The sequence below is a fragment of the Schistocerca gregaria genome, chromosome 8 (assembly GCF_023897955.1).
Source record: "Schistocerca gregaria isolate iqSchGreg1 chromosome 8, iqSchGreg1.2, whole genome shotgun sequence".
In the NCBI taxonomy this organism is placed as follows: Eukaryota; Metazoa; Arthropoda; class Insecta; order Orthoptera; family Acrididae; genus Schistocerca; species Schistocerca gregaria.
The window spans coordinates 364,158,684-364,176,914 of record NC_064927.1 but is presented as its reverse complement, the minus strand read 5'-3'; the positions used below and the strand labels follow the sequence as shown (position 1 = coordinate 364,176,914).

Below are 18,231 nucleotides of genomic sequence, written 5' to 3'. Positions count from 1 at the left end.
ATAAAATGTAGACTGGCAATGGCAAGGAAGGCGTTTCTGAAGAAGAGAAATTTGTTAACATCGAATATAGATTTAAGTGTCAGGAAATCGTTTCTGAAAGTATTTGTATGGAGTGTAGCCATGTATGGAAGTGAAACATGGACGATAAATGGTTTGGACAAGAAGAGAATAGAAGCTTTCGAAATGTGGTGCTACAGAAGAATGCTGAAGATTAGATAGGTAGATCACATAACTAATGAGGAGGTATTGAATAGAATTGGGGAGAAGAGGAGTTTGTGGCACAACTTGACGAAAAGAAGATACCGGTTAGTAGGACGTGTTCTGAGGCATCAAGAGATCACAAATTTAACATTGGAGGGCAGCGTGGAGAGTAAAAATCGTGGAGGGAGACCAAGAGATGAATACACTAAGCAGATTCAGAAGGATGTAGGTTGCAGTAGGTACTGGGAGACGAAGAAACTTGCACAGGATAGGGTAGCATGGAGAACTATATCAAACCAGTCTCAAGACTCAAGACCACAACAACAACAACATGTTAAACGCTGCTGACTTCATTCTAGAACTGATTCCGTGAGGAGTTCTCAAAACACGCCAAAATAACTTTAGCACATGCTGGCGTAAAATGGCGAGAGTGAGAAGGGCACGCGGGAGGGAAAAACAGCTGAGGTCACTAAAGCAGTACTGTGGGATATACTCTCCTCGGAGGTAGCCGACTCGAATCCTGATGCTGGAAGATATTTTCATTGCTATTATATGGCCGGCGAAGAGAGTGTAGGAGGAGGTGTAATGTTCCTGATCAACATAATTCGGGCCTACAGTCCCACGTAAGTGCAAAGCGATTTGAAATACCGTGAACTTAGGACCTGTGACACTTGGTAGTAACACATGCTTTGGATGGGTACGTTAATTCGTTGGCTTCTGTGTGCCATCCATCATTATCATCATTAACAACAATCCAAATATAACATTGCACTCACCGACACCAGACAAGCTATCTGACTGAAGGACAGTATGGAACATAGAAAGTAAATACCACGGTAATCACCCACCAATACAATGAACAACAGAAGCATCCGGAGCTGTCAATCCAACTCGAACCAACTAGTGATTTTGAAGTAGTTGCACTGTTTGACCACTTTTTCATCACTTTTACACTCATTCATGTAGGTAGCATCGTCTCTAAAAAAAATATTCTGCTTTTATTAAGGAACAGAGCTCAGACAGAAAAAAGATAATCGGGGAATAGGCCGTGGGCTATTCAGAGCACTCGCCTATAATCTTTTAGGGAAACTACAAAATGCCTGTATCTTTGTGGTGAGACCTGACTTGCACGAGAACTTCTTGTACATGTTATGTGCATCTAAAGCAAATGGTGCGACGATACACAGTACCAAGGGGAAGTGTTCCACCCCGGCACCAGCTAGCAGAGTGTCTTTCTTCTGTACTTAAATGTGCGTATGGAATATTTAGCGTAGCTTTTTATCTTAGAAGGGTGATGTTGTTTAGCAAATCGAGGCATTGTTGCAATAAACACATATATCTACTTTTGACCGAAAATGATATTTTGCTATCATTTCATAGTTTGAAAATTGATCTATCCTGTGGTACAAGAATGAGGTGCATGGGACTAATTAAGAGCAATATAAGGAATGGGCTTATCGACGTCGGGTGTTTCGGGCAAGAACCAGTCGCGCCCGGGGCTTGCTTTGTCATTGGACCAAACAGTAATAAGATTTTGGCATCTGATATACATCCAAGAAGCACACTGTGGTTGATGTTACACAAGATCTGTTTTTAGACTTCTTGTTCCACACAGAAAAGTTGCTTCCGTCTAACATTGACGGTACTGATAACGAGATGTTCATAGTACAGGTTCTTCGAGTACTCCACTGCACACAAGCATGTAGTTCGCTGTATTGCATCATTATCACAACTAATGTATCACAGTTTCATCACTCAGAAAGTCCCAACTACATTGACTTTTCCTGAGAAAAAGCTTCATGAAGGGCCTCTACTAGTTAAATATGACAAATATAAAGATGTAATGAAGCCTGTCAAGAAGTATGATTGATTCAGTGATTGATGTGTGTGTGTGTGTGTGTGTGTGTGTGTGTGTGTGTGTGTGTGTGTGAGGTCACCGGTCCCATCGGATTAGGAAAGGATGGAGAAGGGAATCGGCCGCACTCTTTCAAAGGAAGCATCCCGCATTTGCTTGCAGCGATTAAGGGAAATCACGGAAAACCTAAATCAGGATGGCCGGACGCCGGTTTGAACCGTCGTCCTCCCGAACGCGAGTCCAGTGTGCAAGAAATATGCGCTAGCCTCAGACATGGAATTCTATAAAAGATTTTTTGTGGCGTAACAGTTTAACAGAAGCAGAAGTACAGTAAAGTTCTTATTAATCTTCCACTCCTATGACTTTTATTAGAGTATCCACTCCTTTTTGTAATTTTAATCATAGTCAAAAAAAATTGTTTCAAATGGCTCTGAGCACTATGGGACTTAACATCTTAGGTCATGAGTCCCCTAGAACTTACAACTACTTACACCTAACTAACCTAAGGACAGCACAGCCATCACGAGGCAGAGAAAATCCCTGACCCCGCCGGGAATCGAACCCGGGAACCCGGGCGCGGGAAGCGAGAACGCTACCGCACGACCACGAGATGCGGGCTAATCATAGTCAGTTACCGTCAATTTGCTAAGAGTTTTGCTATTTGCATTCTTTTTTGAGTAGAAGCCGTCGCTCAGAAATGCGTGTAACACAACACATCACACACAACATCGAAGCATTCTTCAAGTCGGAGACATAATAAACGCCAAAAACAAGCTATTCTCGAAGGTCGAGATCGTTCGCCAGCCTTAAGTTTCACAACACCAACGTCCTGACTTAAAAATGTTTTGTCATTCCCCGGTCGTAAAACAGAAGCGAATTAGAGCTCCGTTCTAGAAGATCTTTTCGAGCTTTTATGAACTGTGCGGTATAGAAGGAATTGGCCTCGTCTTCCCTGCACGCAATTTGTCGTTCGTGTCTCACAAGCTACATGCAATCAACGTAGAATTAACAACATTCTTCTCTTCGTAAAGTCAATGGCAGTGAAAGCGGCCTGTCAGTAGCAGCTCTCATTCGTTACAGAACAAAGCACCTGGGAGAACACGCAATCGTTAGCTGGTAAGAACTAGCTTCACCTCTGTGACGTCACCCAAGTGGTGGCTGGCTGAGCCATAATGACCCAACACTGCTGGCCGGAGATGTGGCCTCTGGGCAGTCAGCTCATGTTTTCGAGTCAACAAGATATCAGGCTTCGTTGTCGAAGGAAATATTCGAATGAGCTACAAAACATGCATGTCCGCAGTACAAGCTGAATAGTTTTCAATTTTTTGTGTAGTACCAATATATGATGTAGGATATTTCGAATTCCCGTATGCCTGATCATTCTTCACGAACTCGACTTTGGCACAGTGTTTGTTGCACTATGTTGTGACATGCGTGTAAAAATATAAGTTATGAAAGCTCTGGTACTATACATAAAGATTATGTAAGGTTCATCAGACAAAGTGTCGTCTCCTACACCGCTCTAGTATCGTTCGCTAATCGAACTTAGTTGCAGTAACAGAAGTGCTGCAAATAATTCCCTTTCCTTGACTCAAAACTGGAGTACGTACATCTATCTGACCAGCGGCTGAGCTTGCAGTAAACTCCCGCGATTATTAAAAGATTGTTTACACTTCTATAACGAGAAGACTCAGTCTCGTATTACTACCAGATGTGATGTTCAGCGATGCTTCATGATATTACTGCCGAAAATATTTGGTTTTTTAACTTTCTATTGCACTAAGATTAATATAGTTGCCGCAAGAAGTATATTGCGCATGGTTGTTGCAGTGAATTAAGGCTTTACAAATATTGTTATCTTTCATTTTTTAAAGAAACATTTGCTACTGGAATAAGTGAGGACGTACGTGGGCGTATTAAATTAAGATAAAAGGTTGGGTGTGATTAACTTACTTTGGCTGCAGTTTTTGCTTTTGATCATTTATTTGCTGTATTTGCTTTTCAGCTATATACAGACGCAGAAAAGGTACTCGCAGAATATTACAAGAAAAGACTGTGGTCCGGTTACTATCTGTAATGAGTAGCCTATGTTGTTTTTTTGGGTTAGCACGGTGCTCTACGAAAACGCCTGTGACTATAGAGGTAAGTTTTTTGTGTCACAATAGAATAAGATAAATTGTCTGGAAGAGCTTCAGAAATCATGCAGAGAAACATACTAGAGCCAAAATGTTGAGACGTTGTGGTTTGTTTCACTCGCATTGGGCTGACAATTTTGCGCAGCAGTACAAAATTCACTTTCGCGATTAAAGAAGCGGAACGTTCGCCCGTGTCTGTGCAACGGTACTACATATGAGAAGAGAGTCCTGGTATCTCCGTCTACATATACAAGGTGATTCTTATTAATGTTTAAAAAACCCACAAAGTGACGTAGATAACGCTGAGATATTTAATTTAATATACGACACACAAAGCCACAAATGTCGGGAAATACCCCAAAAGTGGATTACAAGTATTGAACTTGTGACGTCTCCAGAAGACGTATCTCAGCGCATGTGCGGCGACTAAGCTTGTCGATCGTACTGCTACACATCACTCCACTAGTCAATACCTTTTCAATCTGTTGTAAACGTAGAAGTTACAAAATTTATGACCTCGCTGTAACCAAGCAACAGCTGTTATTATTTTGTGGTTCTTTCTTTTTCTCCTTTTTTTTCTTTACAGACTTTGTTTAATGAAGAACACGAAGGCTATTTACTGGTAGCGGTATAATTTGTAGGTTGCAAGGTTTTCGTCGTACTGTGTTTTGCAGTTAACCAGCTGAGACCGTGAGGACGGTAAATAAAATAATATACAGCCGCATGGATACTCTGCAAACTACATTTAAGTGCCTGGCAGAGAATTCATTGAACCTCCTTCACGATTCTCTCTTATTCCAATCTCGTATAGCTCGTGGAAAGAACGAACACTTATATCTTTCCGTACGAGCTCTGATTTCCCTTATTTTATCATGGTGCTCGAATTTCCCTGTGTAGGACGGCGCCAACAAAATATTTCCGCATTCGGAGGTGGAAGTTGGTGGTTGGAATGTCGTGAGAAGATTCCTCTGCAACGGAAAACGCCTTTGTTTTAATGACGTGCATCCCAAAACCGGTACATTTCAGTGACACTCTCTCGCCTATTTCGCGATAATATTAAGCTTGCTGCTCTTCGTTGAACTTTTTCGATATACTCTGTCAATCCTATCAGGTAAGGATCCCGCACCGCGTAGCAGTATTCTAAAAGAGGACGGACAAGTGTAATGTAGGCAGTCTCCTTAGTAGAACTGTTACATTTTCTAAGTGTCGTGCCAATAAAACGCTGTCTTTGGTTAGCCTTTTCTGTGTGTTCCTTCCAATTTCAGTTGTTCGTATTCCCGGCGGGGTCAGGGATTTTCTCTGCCTCGTGATGACTAGGTGTTGTGTGATGTCCTTAGGTTAGTTAGGTTTAATTAGTTCTAAGTTCTAGGGGACTGATGACCATAGATGTTAAGTCCCCTAGTGCTCAGAGCCATTTGAACCATTAAGTTGTTCGTAATTATAATTCCAAGGTTGAATTCACGGCCTTCAGATTTGACTGGTTTATCGTGTACCCGAATTTTAACAGATTCTTTTAGTACTCATGTTGATGACCTCACACTTTCCGTTATTTAAGGACAACTGCCAATTTTCGCACCACACAGATATCTTTTCTAAATCGTTTTGCAATTCGTTTTGATCTTCTGATGACTTTACTAGACGGTAAACGACAGCGCATCTGCAAACAACCGAAGACGGCAGCTCAGATTGTCTTCCAAATCGTTTATCTAGATAAAAAACAGCAAATTGCCTATAACAGTACTTTGGGGAACGCCAGAAATCACTTCTGTTTTGCTATGACTTTCCGTCAATTACTACGAACTGTGACCTCTCTGATAGGAAATGACGAATCCCATGAGACGATATTCCATAAGCACGCAATTTCACTACAAGCCGCTTGTGTGGTACGGTGTCAAAAGCCTTTCGAAATCAGAAATACGGAAACAATTTGAAATCCCTTGTCAATAGCACTCAACACATCATGTGAATAAAGAGCTAGTTGTGTTTCACTGGAACGATGTTTTCTAAACCCATGTTGACTGTGTGTCAATAGACAGTTTTCTTCGAGGTAATTAATAATGTTTGAACACAATATATATTCCAAAATCCTGCAGCACATCGACGTTAATGATATGGACCTGTAATTTAGTGGATTACTCCTACTACCTCTCTTAAATATTGCTGTGATCTGTGTAACTTTCGAGTCTTTAGGTACGGACTGTTCATCGAGCAAACGCTTGTATATGAATGGTAAGTATGGAGATATTGCACCAGAATATGAAAGGAACCTATTTGGTATACAGTCGGGAGCGGAAGACTTGCTTTTATTAAGTGATGTAAGTTACTTCACTACTCCGAGGAATTCTACTTCTACATTACGTAATAGACCTTACCGCAATATAAACACGAAACTGTCAAACGCAGTGCAAAGAAACACTTGGAGCCAGACGCAAGACTCGAACGGTGAGCCCCACGCGCTACAGTCGCGCACGTAGGTCCTGACCCACGCCGACATGAACACTTGAGTAGGGACGATGCGGTGCGAGAGACCGACAGGCTCCACCGCTGCACGTGCGGCGAGGTACGTCATCTGGTGACGTCACATATTCAACATTTGTCATCCACTTTTGGGGTATTTCCCAAATTTTCTGGCCCCATGTGTCTTATACCAAATTACTTATCTCGGTATCATCTAGGTCGCTCTGGGAGTTTTCAAAGATTAGTAAGAATCACTCTGTATATTTATTGTAGAAATGGGAAGTAAAATACTTTATCTGTATGTGCTTTTGAAATGAATTTAGTCCTTTTAGAAGTCAGATGATACGCGATAAAATTATGTTTAGGATAATTTTGAAAACAGTGCTGAGCATTGACCTCTATTAATGACAAACATAAATATTTTATGAATAAGTACCTACGAAAATACAGTACATTAAGGTGGAATTAACCGAACTGATATATATTTACGCACTGGTCGTTTTACTACTGATAGTAAAAGCATCTAAACAGTTATTTTAACAACGGAACCTGATTCATTCGAGAATTTAGTACAAATCGTCCTGCATTTTCGTATCACGTTTTTGATTCTTGTGGAACAAAACTGAAACGTCCAAGAGTGATTTCAATGCAGTACAGGCCCTGATCACAGGGGAAGTTGCAGACGTTGATTTCCCACTAAATAATAGGAAGAATATCATAATTACTCAAGATACTCATATAGTCACATGACACCGTTGTTCAGTAACACCAGGGCCCTGTGGGTTTCTTAAGGTAAATGATTCATTAGATTTCGTGTACAGGTCTGCTTTTACGATGAAAACAGAAGGGTGAGTCACGGAATCCGTTCCAGTTTCATCACTACGCCGCACGGCTACTGCATCATCCTTGCTTCGTAGTACCGTTGCTTTGGAAATCCTTAGCTTTTTCCAGATAGATTCTTCCAGGTGTGTGTTGACTTCTGTTACTTTTGCAATGATCTATTACCGTGACTTTTTCCGATAATCCTTTAGAAAACCGACATCATTTCTAGTTCAGTATTCAGTGTTGTTTTAGTGTTGAATTTTACTAATGCGTTGCGCATGTTAGGATAAACTTATGAATAACCTAATTAAGTGTCAATTCACCACACGTTATCTACCCAACAATAATTAGTTACACTTGAAGAACTTCCATTTTGTATTGCGTATGAACTAGGGCAAACTTTTTTCTAAACGAAGAACTTTTCAGTAGGTTAAATAAAAGGAAAATGTATAGGGAAGATTCCACCGTTGGTATGAATTTGGGATTGCTGATGCAACACGATAGCACTTATTGAGCACTTCTATGTATGTTTATGATTGCAAGGAATTGACACATACTCCGTCCTGCCCAATTTAAAACCATTGAACTGGTATACCTTTCATAGCTGAAATCCACCGTACTATTGCTTCGTTTTCTGTAACAAATGTATGCGAAACTTGGGATTGGGTGCGACGAATTGATATGGTGGGGATAGGCATATACTGACTGCGAGAATCGGACATTCTGTGATACGAACGCATCTTACTGAACCAAAGATTTGTTTTATAGAATTGTTGTGAGACGCCATTACGGCATTTAGTAAATGTTCAAATAGATTTTTCTCAAAATAAAATCCAATAACTAACATCAAGTATTCAATGTGTGTATATCTCCATACCGAAATTAGTTAATTATCACGATACAGATATTACGAGACGTAGATCTCTCGAAAGTGAAGTTTGGAACGATAGAGCGAACCTGCTCTTTCCACGGTCAGAATTTGTCGAGAGATTATCTCCGAATTAATAAACTTTAACTTGTTAAATTGTTGGACCTATCATAGAGGCTCATCAAACAACATAGCACACAGTTGTGCCGAACGATCTGCGTATCGAGTAAAGATTTTAGAGATTTAAGGTGGAGCAGATAATGATGAGGAATTTCCACGAGATCGCCTCTGCGGAATACATCTCTTGCTCTCCTGTGCTATTTATAACAAAATGTTTATATTTTCCGGGTTTACAGGAGAGTAAAGATAAAAGAAAATAAGGAACTAAGCTAAAAAACTAAAACCAAAACTAAACTAACAATTAAAATAAAAGCACACATAAAGAATATTTATTTATAATAATAAATAAGTAAAAATATTTTAATTAACTAACCTATAGCAAAATATACTAAAATGAACAGTATAATAAGAGCCCTTAAATAGATTTCACTACCGATAAATGGTACGTATGAGTTTTTCCACATGTATACAATGAGAAATAAGATTTTGCTCGTGGAGCAACAGTCCATTACGCACTAAACCCATTCTTTAGGCCACTTTTGACATTATCCATATAGACCTGGCCATAAGCGTTCCTCGACATTGCTCAAGAATTCGTAAGTATTCCCACTTAAAGTACGTCTTGGGAGCACATTTTCTCCCGAAATTTGTAAATTTGAGCCCGCCGATGTGGCCGAGCGATTCTAGGCGCTACAGTCTGAATTCGCGCGACCGCTACGTCGCAGGTTCGAATCCTGCCTCGGGCATGGATGTCTGTGATGTCCTTAGGTTAGTTAGATTTAAGTAGTTCTAAGTTCTAGGGGACTAATGACCTCGGAAGTTAAGTCCCATAGTGCTCAGAGCCATTTGAACCATTTTTTGTAAATTTGTGGCCTCGGATGTATGGGGTTTCTCTTACGTTTTACCTGAATATGGCTTCCACGACTGAAACTGGTTCTCATGCATTTAATAAACGCTAGGATTTGCTAAAAGAGGGTAATGTGTAACTTCGACCAAAAATTGTTTTATATCCACTGAAATGAGTGACAGTCACCAATTTTCAAACGATGGCAACTGTTACAACTTATGATAGTAGAACTACTGTCAGTGTTAAATATTGAATTGTTTTGATGTAGACTCCATCATTTTAGATATTGTATGGCACTAGTACTGACAATCTATAAAATGTAAAGAATGCCTTTTAATTGTAGCATTTTGTTTGTATTATATTTAGGTCGTCAATCAAAATTATATTTGTTATTTCCCTGGCAATCCACGTCGTCGAACTTTTTTTCTAGCTGAACCTATCACATGAAGGTGCCTTCATTTTTTAAAATCTTGCCTGCGTGGCCAAGCACAACGTGAGATCTGCCTTTCTGGTGTCATTACCTTTCCTATAGCCCAACTGATGGTCGTGTAACGGATCCTTAGCTTCCTTTCCCTTTCTTTGTTATATTATTTTTGTCAGCAGGTCGCATGCATGAGTTGGTACGCTGATTGTATGATACTTCTCGCATATATCTGCCTTTGCAACCTTCTCAAGTACAGTTAATATATCAGTTGTTCAAAGGCGAACTGCACGATTCGGAAGTCTCAAAAATAGTCAAAATAGACTCGTTATGTATCGTAAAGACTTACTCTTAACAATCCACGATGATATTTTTAATCTCCATGTTTTCCAGGATTCTCCCATATTCTGCTATACGATCATTACGTTGCACTACTTGAACAACTATTTTTTTCAGCGCAATAAAATCTTCACGGGTGCCATTACGTATTAAACCGCAATGTTAGCGCGACGTTTCGAAATAACTGCTCTCCCTCCCCCCCCCCCCCCTCCACTCTCTCTCTCCCTCCCTCCCCCCCCTCTCTCTCTCTCTCTCTCTCTCTCTCTCTCTCTTGCCATCTGGCGAAGACACGCCGCAAAAACTTTCACAGACAAAATTTCATCAGTGTTACCTTTACTCTTTCCCGGGGGTTGAATTACAGTGAGTGCCAATGACTTCCGTAGTTCAGTGGAACTTTACACTGTCTGTGAAATACACTGGATAGCGCGTTCGAGAAAGGCAGTTACTGTCGAAAAGCTTCACTGAATATGCACCATTTCTCTGTGTAAAACACTTCCGAACCTTTTGTTCAGTTGTATAACAAAGTGTATAGAGTGTTAAAAAAATGAACCGACTACTGTCACGAAAAGGAGTTGACGTGTTTGCTACACTACATTTAACTCATTCCTGTTTTACACGCTTCTCCGCTTACTCGTTATACCGTGAATAGATGAAAGTTTCTCTAACTTCAGGGTTTACAGTTTAGCTGTTGGCCTACCTTGACCACAGGATGGTAAGAAAAACCAAACGTGTACTTGACAGGCCAAGTGATCAGTTGCGGATCCAGGGAAACATAACAGACTTACGAAAAAATATTTTACTGACATAAATAAACAAATATAAAAGTAATCTAAATTACCGATGTTATAATATTACTCTCTGTAGATGTAGCCTTATTCTTTAGTCTAATCTCACGATGAGGTCCCCAGGTGCTCGCTCCAATAGTTCAAGTGGTTATAACGACTTGTAGTTTCGTATTCAGATGATTGTTTTAGTTCTTCCCGTGTCCATGGCATAGCTGTGTTGAGCCACAGAAAAATCCCAAGCAGAGATATAATTTGATATTGTAGTATGTCATCGATTATTCTTAAGATGACACTGTTGCTGAATGTTTGCCACACAGCTGTTATCGATTGCGTTGCTGTGCGGGATGTCACACCACCCTGTTGAAACCCGACGTCGCAAAGCTGTGGAACATTGTGCAATGTAGGCGCAACAAAAGGTTGCAGCCACTCCAAATACAGATCGGAAGTGGCTACGTCTTTGTGATCAGTTGTGTTCGTAATGTCTGGTCTGACGAAGCTGCACGATATACAGTCACCTCATGTCTGTGTAAAGGCGTCCGCGTATAGTTACGTATAGCATTGTGCGTTGCTATCTTTCCACTGCAGATATTTCTACTCCTCGTAATGGGGTCTACGAGTGAAAGTGAGACTCATTTCGAGAAATCCTTCCACTCCATTTCGACAAAATATACCGATGGCTTTTGGAAAAAAAGGTACTGATTCAAATAACGGTAGTATACTGCAAAATACATAAACCAATACGTCAACTTTATGAGACTTCATCAGGATAGGAAAGAAGTCAGAAGTAAAAATTTGGTCAAGCAAGTAGATTACTTAGTAGCACAACTTTTATTATTACGAGAAGCTATCAGGTCCACAAAATGGGAAAGCGAAGAAGAGATGTGTATTAACGGAACGTTTCTGAACACTGACATTGTTCCGTTTATCTTTGTGCAGCTAAACATCAACAAGCAATAAAACAATTTTACAAATGCGCTCACCAAGAACATTCTTGGCTCAGAAAATGGTGATCAGATTGATCTGTATCAGTTTACGAACGTCGTGTAGGACCCTGCTCAGATTTCACAGAATTCTAACTCTGGCATTCGTATAGATATTATTCAATCACTGGATTTGTTGTTGATAATATTGATTCTTTCAGAAAAAACTGCAGTATTCAGCGAACACAAAACACGAAAACTATGTACACTTCCATAATGATTTTTAAGCATTGTAAAGATAAGTGTGTAATATTTAGCAGCTTCCATTTTCAGTAGACTTCAAGTGGAAATGAGAAAAAATGACTGATGAGTCCTCATTCATCAAATACAAGCTGAAAGGTTTCCATGTTGCATTCTCCTTCTTTTCTGTACAGGAGTTACTCGCAGCCGTTGAGACCTTTTCTCTGTAATGTGTTATTTAATAGTAAACTCTCTGGCTTTTCGTGTTTTATTAATTCTCTAATTCTTTGTTTATAAATTTTCTAATCAGCATCCTGTAAACTACATTATTTTCTCAAAAGCAGCCCGACAACTGTTGTGGCCACCCTTCGCATTTAGGACGGCTTTCAGTGAGTTGTTTGAATGTCTGTGGCTTAATGGTAGCCTGTTCCAAAGCAAACCAGAGAAGGCAGTGATGTTGGAGGCTGGGGTCTGAAGTGAAGCGGACTTTCTCACTCGTCTCAAAGGCGTCCCATTAGGTTCACGTCGGTATCCCTCGAATGCTACTCCGTTTCAGGAATGTTATTATCACAGATGCTGCTTTATCACACGGTGCATTGGCAAACTGATACAAAATATTATCTTTCCGTACCGTTCCTCTACTATACGCAGAACACAGTGCTATAAAATGCTTGACGTCCTTCAGCATTTAGTATTTTCTAAAGCGCAATAAGGGCAACCACGAAAAACACTCCCATAGTGTGACACCATCTGCTCCGTATAGTGCTTTTGGCATTGCACGTGACGGCAGGTGACATTCTCCAGGCGTTCGCCAAACCCAGACCCTTCCATCAGATTACCACTGGATGCAACGTGATTCACCTCTACCTTTCGCCCACTATTGACGTTGGTCTTTACACTGCTTCAGGCGTCGCTTCGCAATTAAGTGTGTATGAACGGTCGTTATGCAGGCTTGACTGGTGATAACGCTTTGGAATCTCGAGTGACTCCTTCCGCTGATTTCTCGTTACTTTTTACAACCACCCTCCGCAATGGCCGACGTTACCTATCCGTCAGTACGTGAGGTCTCCCTGGTCTTGGTTCAGCTGTGTTTGTTCTTTCGCGTTTCCACTTTACAGGTACGTTACCAAAAGTCGATTTGAGCAGCCTGAGAAAGGCTGAAATGTCCCTGACGGATTTGCTACTCAGGCGACACCCAATGAGTCCATGTTCGAAATGACAATTTGCTGTTACTGCTTCTCAGTTGACAATACTGGCGAATGTGCCTCGCGTGACATCTAGTGGTCACTTTCGCATTACATAGGGGTTTCCGTATATTTTCGATCAGACAGTATGTGCGTACTAACTCGTTATCCACAGCCAAGTATCTCTGGCTGACTTAGTCCCACGGAACCTGACGGACGAACAAACAAATAAGATATCAAAAACAAACTAATGGATAATTTTTTCGTATTATAGGCGGTTAAACACAGTTACTGGATGGACACGAAAAGAAATAGAAACGAAAGAGTGAAAGTGGCATGCGTGGGCTTTGCTAAACTTGATGTAGCTTTGCTAAACTAAGCTTGTGATGTGCCTGAAAAGGAAATCTTAATCGCAGTGTGTATTACCAGTTTTCACTTACAGCACTGAACCATGAACTTTCCATGTGAAAACCATTCATAAACTTGGGGAGGTGAGGGGGGGGGGGGGGGGGGAGGGGTCCTCGGTGAGAAATGGAGAGACGTTTGTCAGAAACTATTAGGAGGGACGGGCCAGACTAGAGTGGCCGTAATTATGATCGTCATGAAAATGAGATGGAGGCGAGAGGGGCATGTATACAGGTAAATGAATGGTCGGTGGGCGACGGAAGTTCTTCGTTGGATTCCAAGCGATAACAGAAGCCCAAACGATGAACTAATGGAAGGTGAATAAATGACAATATAAAATATATAAGCGTTCCATGATCGTGTGTAGCTGTCGACCACAAAGTAAGGGGAAGTCTATGGAGGAAGGCGTTTATGCAGCAGTTGACTTCAAATGACTGCTGCTTCTGATGATGATGATGATGATAATTTCTCGATCGTCGTTTCCATGTAGAGGAAGGCTCTTATGTAACAGATCACTCCAAATGACTGCTGTTTCTGATGATGCTGATAATTTCTCGATCGTCGTTGTGATCTATTTTACAAAAAAGCGTGCTTTCTCTTCAGACTTTCTGTTTTAATTGTGTGTTTTGATGGCACCTTCCCATGACGCACTAACTTAAAAAAGTGTTCGAGTTCCCTCCACTCTCAAACCTTAACGGTTTATATGGAACATCTTCTGGAAATGACAACTTTGACACGAGGACGATGTTCTCTTACGAAGCATGAATATGCTTTTACATACTTCCTAGTGAGGCAGGAAGAGTTATAAGTTTTTTTTTTTTTAAAAATGGTTTGGTGTTTGTAAATTTCTACGTACAGAATGTTTTGCCTGTAACTGAAGTGTTCTTTTAACAACAATACCTATATTGTTAGATCTCGTACAATAGAATGGCGCAATAGACGAAATCGCGATCGTAAATCTATATACATAAATGTCACTTGCTGTTTGTGTGAAAGATCATCACTTGAGAACGGCTCGACCAATTTGGCTGGGTTGTTTTCGTAATTGTCAGGACAAGGCATGAAAGAAAAGGTTTGGGAAATACACAAGAAGGGCCGCAAATCTGGATGACATTTTTGTATCAAAATCGCAACTAAAAAAGTGTGACGATCGGTTTGACAGATGGGAAGAGATAGGGGTAAGATAGAGGAAGGGAGGGAGAGGAGGAGAGGGATAGAGACAGGGGGAGGAGGAAATTAGGACGTATATCCAATTCCCATACATATTCAGCAGTTGCGAAGCATTGCCGTATTCGCGAATAAATAAATACATTTAATAACAATGCAGTGGCGATCTGTCATTTATAAAATACTGCATGACTGTGGATGCAAATACATAGAAAATAATTATACGGAACATTTTGATAGTACAAGCTAATAATACTCCACTCTTCTGCTCCTTGACTCCTTATTGCGAGGTTCACGGAAAATGGTGCGCAGTATTGTCAAGCACATTGGAGTAGTTTGCTTTTTTTTCTTACGTTATATGATATTTTAGAGCAAGTCTGTGTGTTGCAGAACGTACTTAAGCTGTAATATCTCAAATAATTTTACTTCTTCAACGCAGCTACCGTGCTGAGTGCCTATGTACATAAAACTAGTTTGGATCTTGGGCACTTGAAAGAGCCAGCGAATGAAAGAGTTTCATGGAAACCACGCAATCAGTGCAACACGCAATGGCAAGTATTTTGCCTGACGGAGCACAAATGAGTGTCTGGCCAGGGCCACAGTGGTGAAAGCTGCTCCGTCTCCAGAACACAGCGGCGCCTATGAATCACTCCTCTGGCAGTTTCTTGCTGTCTGAACTGCTGCAGAAATCGCCTCGCCAGTGACTCATTCAGTCCATATAATATGCACTGTTCGTGGCTATAGCCTGCGTTTACCCTGCTACTGTCATTATAGGTAACTACCCAAGTAATCTAGTTCGAGAATAACACCAGTAAATTCCGTTCCGGAAAGTGGATACGTAAGCGTTTCGTCAGACAGGACGAGAAGAAAATTACCCGGCCTGTCACAGATGGCGTCAATGTCGACAATATTTTGTTTTTGTTTTGATTGTTGAGTAACGAAAGTGAAGTTTCAGTTTTACCTCCGAAGTAGTTCTGATCACGCCACTATTTAAAGTGAAGCTGCAGAGTTGGTCTAAATAGAATAGATATGTAAACACTTCGACGTAATAAAATTCTTCGTTTGATATGATCAATCGGCATCGAAAACTCGTCTAAAACAGTGTAGATTTAAAGGGCCCATGCTTCATTTTCAACATTAAATATATGACTTGGTGAATCCAATCACAGCCATATTCCCACGTAAATTGATACACGTGAGGAATTCCAACGTTGCAGCCACTCTTCAGCCTGGACTGAACACCAGTTGTACGTTTATTCCAACGTGATTTCAATATAAAGTTTTACATGTATGTCTGTTGATGTTCTGAGGACCTTGCAGACATCTCATGAAACCCAGGAATGAAAACCTACCTTATTGCATGTGTGACCCGTCGTTCTGCGAGGCTTTACTATCCTGAAACGTCTTGTATTATCAATGTGATGAATTCCAAAGGTTTATTCTGTAATAGGTTACCACACAATACCTTCCGTTTATGGTCCACACTACACTGCATTTCTCCATATGTATGTCATTAGCGATACCAAATGGAAATGTCGTCTGAGGAATTCTACCATTTCAAAACGCTATCATACAGTGATAAGGAATATCTTGCTGTATACAATCAGCTGCACTACAAAAGCATTTATTTGCATACCGGTATTCGGGCATCAGTGGCATCCGGTATCTACATCTACATCCATACTCCGCAAGCCACCTGACGGTGTGTGGCGGAGGGTACTTGAGTGCCTCTATCGGTTTTCCTTTCTATTCCAGTCTCGTATTGTTCGTGGAAAGAAGAATTGTGGGCATGCTTCTGTCTGGGCTCTAATCTCTCTGATTTTATCCTCATGGTCTCTTCGCGAGATATATGTAGTAGGGAGCAATATATTGCTTGACTCTTCGGTAAAAGTATGTTCTCGAAACTTTAACAAAAGCCCGTACCGAGCTACTGAGCGTCTCTCTTGCAGAGTCTTCCAGTGGAGTTTATCTATCATCTCCGTAACGCTTTCGCGATTACTAAATGATACTGTAACGAAGCGCGCTGAGCAGTATTCAAGCAGTGGGCGAACAAGCGTACTGTAACCTACTTCCATTGTTTTCGGATTGCGTTTCCTTGGGATTCTTCCAATGAATCTCAGTCCGGAATCTGCTTTACCGACGATCAACTTTATATGATCATTCCATTTTAAATCACTCCTAATGCTTACTCCCAGATAATTTATGGAATTAACTGCTTCCTGTTGCTGACCTGCTATTTTGTAGCTAAATGATAAGGGATCTTTCTTTCTGTGTATTCGCAGCACATTACACTTGTCTACATTGAGATTCAATTGCCATCCCCTGCACCATGCGTCAATTCGCTGCAGATCCTCCTGCATTTCAGTACAATTTTCCATTGTTACAACCTCTCGGTACACCACTGCATCATCTGCAAAAAGCCTCAGTGAACTTCCGATGTCATCCACAAGGTCAAAACAAAAACAACAAATGTATGCATACATATGTGATGATCGAAAAACACTTTGTGCACTAAAGTAGAACCATAAGATTATTTCCACAGGGCGGTCAGAAGCAGTCTGAAAAGCTTGTTAGGTGTTGCAGGGTAGGTTGTGTTGAGAAATAATTGTTTAGAAAAAAACTGGATACTTTGCACCGTTGCCGAGTTAATTAGCATGGAAGTTAGCCAATCATGCCGTTGCTCGTGCAAATTCAAGCGGCCCGTCAGAAGTGATGTTGCTAAATGCGTTCTTCGTTTGATTTCCTAAAACCTAACAAGAGAGCGATAACAAAATTGGACATGGGATGGTAGTAAGGATCGAACTCGAGTCAAGGGCTGAGAAGTTTCGTGCGCTGTCATCCACGCTATGAAAACAGCTAAGTGTATCTGGCGGGCCGCTTGAATTTGCGTACACTGCAGTAGAACCATAAGCTTATTTGCACGTCTGGGCCAAACGACGTGTTTGTCAAATGTGAGACACTTTGCTTAACTGGCACTGAAGTTAGCCAGTGAGGCCGTTGCGAGCGCATATTCAAGCAGCTCGTCAGAGACGGTGTCGCCAAATGCGTTCTCCGTTTGATTTCCTAAAACCAAACAAGAGAGCGATAAAAAAATTAGACATGGGGCGGTTGTAAGGATCGGACTCGAGCCGAAGGGTGCACAGTCTGAAATCATTTGTTGTGTTTCCTCTGTATCGGATGCCACTGATTATGGGATCTGTGGCCGAATTACGGTCAAGCACAAAAAAAAGGAAAAAAAGGAGAAAAGAAATGAGCGTACGGAATTGTGAGCCGGAAGTCCCCTATACGGGGAAGTTCGGCCGCCGAGGGCAAGTACTTATTGCATTAGACACCATATTGGGCGGCTTGCACGTCGGAGATGCCGATGAAATGATGATGAGGGCAACACAACACAACGCAACAGCCTGAGCGCAGAAAGTCTCCTGCCCCAGCCTGGAATCGACCCCGGGCCCCTTGGCGTCGCAT

General features: G+C 41.1%; 1 protein-coding gene across 1 annotated transcript in view; it reads left to right on the top strand.

Moving 5' to 3' along the window:
• Window positions 1-18,231, top strand: part of LOC126283997 (tyrosine-protein phosphatase non-receptor type 7-like) — a 121,689-nt gene that overhangs the window by 11,331 nt on the left and 92,127 nt on the right. Inside the window, exon 2 of the mRNA XM_049982537.1 lies at window positions 4,062-4,198. Coding sequence (XP_049838494.1) covers window positions 4,144-4,198 — 55 coding nt within the window. The 5' untranslated portion in view covers window positions 4,062-4,143. The remainder of the gene's footprint in view (window positions 1-4,061; window positions 4,199-18,231) is intronic.